This window comes from Macrobrachium nipponense, chromosome 26 (genome assembly GCF_015104395.2).
Source record: "Macrobrachium nipponense isolate FS-2020 chromosome 26, ASM1510439v2, whole genome shotgun sequence".
Taxonomy (NCBI): Eukaryota; Metazoa; Arthropoda; class Malacostraca; order Decapoda; family Palaemonidae; genus Macrobrachium; species Macrobrachium nipponense.
In genome coordinates, this window is record NC_087215.1 from 47,046,620 (window position 1) to 47,051,619 (window position 5,000).

Below are 5,000 nucleotides of genomic sequence, written 5' to 3' on the forward strand. Positions count from 1 at the left end.
CGTCAAGTAAGGTGTGAAAGGGATTCGGAGACCTGGTATGGGCTTCAAGACTCTGCCCAACCAACAGAGACGAGGCAAAGCTGAAATTTGGACTGGAAGGCTGAATAGTACTTTGCAGAACCTTCATTTCTCAGTTAAGAAACATCGTCATCGACGTCAGCGGAATCAAGAATTGTTCAGGGACAAAGAAGGATTGTTCAGGGACAAAGGATTGTCATGGACAAAGAAGGATCGTTCAGGGACAAAGAGGTATTGTTCAGAGACAAAGAAGGATTGTTTAGAGACATAGAGGGATTGCTCAGGGACAAAAGGATTGTTCAGGGACAAAGAAGGATTGTTCAGAGACAAAGAACAAAGAACTTACTTAAGGAATAAAACACTGGCACATCCACGAATCCTACAATGAACCGGAAAGCGAGGATCACTTGCAAGTGACGCAGGAAGCACATCCCGGTGCTACACACGGCGAAAACAACCAGGGTGACAACCACAACAATCTTTCGCCCATATCTGTTGAATATTGTAAAGAAAAAGAAAAAACTATAAGCTTATAGAGTTGATACATATCTTAATTTCTTGATCAATTGTATTACGAGGTTGAATTCATAGTTATAATTAAGCTCTGTGTAAAGGTAACTACAAGTGCAAATATTAAAGGTTTGAATTGACTGTGTAAATGAACCAAGTTCTTCGTGGTGATTAAAGGATATCATATTCCCTTCCCAAGGTTCCGCAATGAATAGCCAACAAAAAAGGCTTTCTTTAAATAACTGAGAGTGAATAATATGAGTATGCGCATGATCAGTCCCGCTTATATATAAAATGATCTATAAGTATTATCAAAAGGAATAAATCTTATCTACTGTTTCAGAGTTTAGAGGATACTGGCCCGACAACCAACCCTACTATATACGTACTCAGAAAATATGATGAGAAATAACTTTAAGCGCCGCAGAATGAAAAAAGGTCCGAACAGAAGACAGTAAAGTAAACGGCGATCAAGATAACAAAGTCAGGGCTCTTGTTTTCCTGATCTAGATTAAATAAGAAAGGACTCTCGTAAGAAAGAAGGGCTGGCTCCGGCGTTATCACCCTCCGAGGAAGATTACCTGTCAGCCAGGTATCCGCCGACTATGGGACTGAAGAAGGCGCCGATCATCTTGATGCTCTGATAGGTAGCTCTCAGGTACTCGCGGTCACATACTAAATCAAACTAAGATTATATAGATAAAAGAATATCAGTGAGATACCTTAGATTTGAAAGAATATAAAAAAACTATAGTACAGACATACATACATACATTCATACATACATACATACATACATACATACTATCATACACCATATATATATACTATATATATATATATATATAATATACATATATATATATATGTGTGTGTGTGTGTGTGTGTGTGTGGTACAGAGAGAGAGAGAGAGAGAGAATGGTTCAGAAAAATTGCTTAACAACGAGGCTTTCAAACTCAAATCAGAAAAGACTTCAATATTTGAACACCAATAAATGATACTAATATCAGTCTTTTTTTCTCCTTTTTATAGATTAGCTTAAGGACAGCAGCCCACAGATACATAAAGAAATTATCTTAGGACAATAGTGATAAAATGGACCATTACAAAAATAAATAAATTAATTAATAAATAGATAAATATAAAGACAATAGGCAAAAGCTTAAAAATCTTGTTCAGAGTAAATAAAATTCTTTAGCATTTTCTGACAGAAGAATTAGAGCAGAAAGCGATTAAAAACTGAACATGAGAAGAATCCACCGAGATACGACGAGATGAAAATGCCTTCACCTCAGAAGTTATAGTTGAAGAAAACACAGAAGTGTCATAAACCCACTTCGTACAGGGATACTCGACCTCCTGCCCGGATGTGGTCACTTCGTACGAGCAGGAATCTCTGGAAGAGTGAATGAAAGGAGGAGTGAATTTCGTCACCTTCAAAGAATCACAGAAAAATATTCTTCCGAAATCTGACGACTTCGGTTCATTTGATCACTTCTCTATATATCCCAAAGAGCGGAGGAAAACTGCAGCCTCGTTTTATGATCGAATTCAGAAAAAAACAATATAGTATGTAGTCAGCTTTTTTAGGCTGACACACACATGGGGAGTCATTCCCGCGTTTGTTGTAAAGGCCGTATTACGACTGAATTGTTGCACGTCGTTGTCGCGGTCGAGCCAATCGAACTGCCAAAAGTCACCATGTCATGCCGACGTACGAGTGTCGTTATGCCCTCTCGACTGACGTAATGTGATTACGACAGACGTAACTAGCAATTTTGACGTAGTTGTCCATTACGATGCACGTGATGTACTTGGCAACCCCTCAACTTGTGCTGCGCGGTAGGGGTGTGCAGTAGTCACACTGTGACTACTGCACATGCATCCCCACCTATAAAAGGCAGCATCCCTGCCTTTATTTTTATATTTTGCTTACTATATATTTGGGATTCAAGGTTTTCAGTATTATTATATATTCTAAGATCTCCTCATATACAAGAATAAGACCAAAAAAAAAAACACCTTAAAGGAAATATATATTTTAAAAATATAAATATTTCTGACTTGTAACTTTTATTCAGGACTTTTACTGAATTTGCTCTTAAAAATATATATAATTCAGTGATTTGATTGCAATCAATACAATTTATGAGAATTATTTGAAATATAATAAAAAGGAATTTTCTAATTTAAGTAACAGTTACATTTTAGCTTTTCAGTATTCTATTCTTGATATACTTTAAGAATGTCATATAAATAAAAATATGGCACTGAATACAACTTACACAAAAATATGTGAGTAGAATTTCCTACAGTTGAAGTAATGAGTTCCTCGTTATAGTGGGTTCTGGACTCTTATGGGTTTCCCATCTACTTCTCCAATGTGTGTGGAAAATTCCAGCATTCTTCAAATCCACAGGTTACTTCCTTCCATTGCCCTGGGGTAGTGGGAACGGCATCGCCTCATCTCTATCTGCAGTCACTATGGCCCTACAAGTTTCAGGCACAATACCACAGATTGTATTGAGAGCTACTCGGAATTGGAAGGACAGGCTCTTGTAGGATTCTCCAGTTGCAAGGAAATGCTGGATAATTGCAACATGCAGACCCGGCTCAATGGGTCTTCTCCAGAATGTGAAGTTTTTCTTGATGTAGGGCGAGACCCATTCAACGATTTCATTGTAAAACCTCTGCATTTCTGGTAAAGTTTCTGGAGTTTCAATTGTCAATTCTTTCATCGAGTTGTCGTAGTAACCTTCTTCCTCTCTTCTTTGTAAGCAGGGTCACATCCAGCATCTCCTTTCATGTCTTTTTGGCTTCTTGCGCTTTCGTTCGTCCTGCAAGCACTTCATCACTCTTAACTGCAACAGAGAATAGTAATGATCCAGCATGGCTAGTGCTAATTCAGGATCATGTAAGTTGTCAACTATCAGATTCAAATATTGCTGGTCTTTCACAAATTCCTGGTCCTCCATCGTGTGGCTCTGTCATCACCCGGAACGGGAACGAGTGCCAAATTCCCTACTTTTATATACAATCCAACATATTCACGACACGGTTACGTACATCGTAATGTCGTTTCGTACTTCGGCATGTGTCTTATGTATCACGTAATTGCCTTCACGTCAGTTGCCGTTAGCAAAAAACTGTTAAAAGTGGACGTAGCCTAGAGCTTGGGAAACATACACGTACGACTACGTACGTCAGCAATCTCATCTCGACGTACGAAATGCTGCGACTACGTACGTCAGCAATCTCATCTCGACGTACGAAATGCTGTTGTAGTTGTACATTGCGTATGTCGTACTGGTGTCCTAATCAGTTTTTTTTTCTTCTTTTGTAGTCCTAGGTCCGTAAATGACGACAAACGAAGTCATTACGCTAGTCGCGGTCTTGAATCTGTGATGTGTGAGTCAGCCTTAAGAATTGCAAGTTTCTGAAGTTGCAAAAGTTTCTTCACAGTGTCCATCTTTGAATAAGAGAGATGGAGAGAGAGAGAGAGAGAGAGAATGGAATATAAAATTGAGGCCAAAGACTGGGAGCAGAGAGGTCATTCAGCACTGAAAGGGAGATTCAGAGTAGAAAGGTCTTAAAGGTGTAACAGGTGGAAAACATCACAGTTGCACAATGAAACAAATGTTAGGAGAGGGTGGAAAGTAAGATAATATGAACGCAGATACAGTGAAAATAATGAAAGGGGTTACAGCTAAGGACTGAAGGGATGCTGTAAAGAACCTTAAGTAATGACTACAGTGCACCATGTGAAGTGCACTGACGGCAATGCCCCTTACAGGGGAAAGAGAGGTTGAAATTCTTCCACTTACTCGGAAATGGTGACATTGAGATTTTCTGGCGGACGACACTGAAAGCCGATATTTGGAGCAATGTAAGCACCACTGAGATTTTGTGCCGGGATAAGAAATAGCCCTGAAAATGGACGAAGCAAAAGAATTATACCACAAGAAGAAAAATTCATATTCTCAAAATGTTCTCTGCAGTTTACATAATTGGCTTTGAGTAAGTATTCTCGCACATACAACAGTATGTCTACACTTTTTTTCCTTTACTGAAGTTTATGGTTAACTGTACCTTTATTGGGAATACATTAAGATATGGCAGTAAATAAGGCATTTCAAATGAAGTTAAACACAAGACCTACCTACACATGACACCAATTGCTAATGCTCATATCAAATCAGTGGGACACACCCTGCCCAAAGTTAATATTAAATGAGTTTGTCTTATTTACCATAACTTCTATTTTCTTAAGAATCCTTGGAATGCTGCGTAGATAATTTTTTATCTACTCATTTAATATATATGTAACAGACACAGATCATACGCACAAACAGAGGAGGCTATGTAATACAGTAGATTCCATTTTCCCGTCTTCAGGCCAGTCAGAAGCTCGTCGAATTTGTTATGACTCATCACGACTGAAATGGAAGAGTCTACATATACTAAACATAAG

The 5,000-nt window shown here is 38.5% G+C and overlaps 1 protein-coding gene across 3 annotated transcripts in view; it reads right to left on the bottom strand.

Moving 5' to 3' along the window:
• Positions 1-5,000, bottom strand: part of LOC135200259 (organic cation transporter protein-like) — a 90,055-nt gene that overhangs the window by 81,205 nt on the left and 3,850 nt on the right. For all 3 annotated transcript variants that reach the window (XM_064228733.1, XM_064228732.1, XM_064228734.1), the window contains exons 2-6: positions 4,876-4,965; positions 4,354-4,456; positions 1,820-1,925; positions 1,110-1,213; positions 365-510 (exon numbers count right to left, since the gene is read on the bottom strand). In XM_064228733.1, the coding sequence (XP_064084803.1) occupies positions 365-510; positions 1,110-1,213; positions 1,820-1,925; positions 4,354-4,456; positions 4,876-4,960 (544 nt within the window). In that variant the 5' untranslated portion in view covers positions 4,961-4,965. The remainder of the gene's footprint in view (positions 1-364; positions 511-1,109; positions 1,214-1,819; positions 1,926-4,353; positions 4,457-4,875; positions 4,966-5,000) is intronic.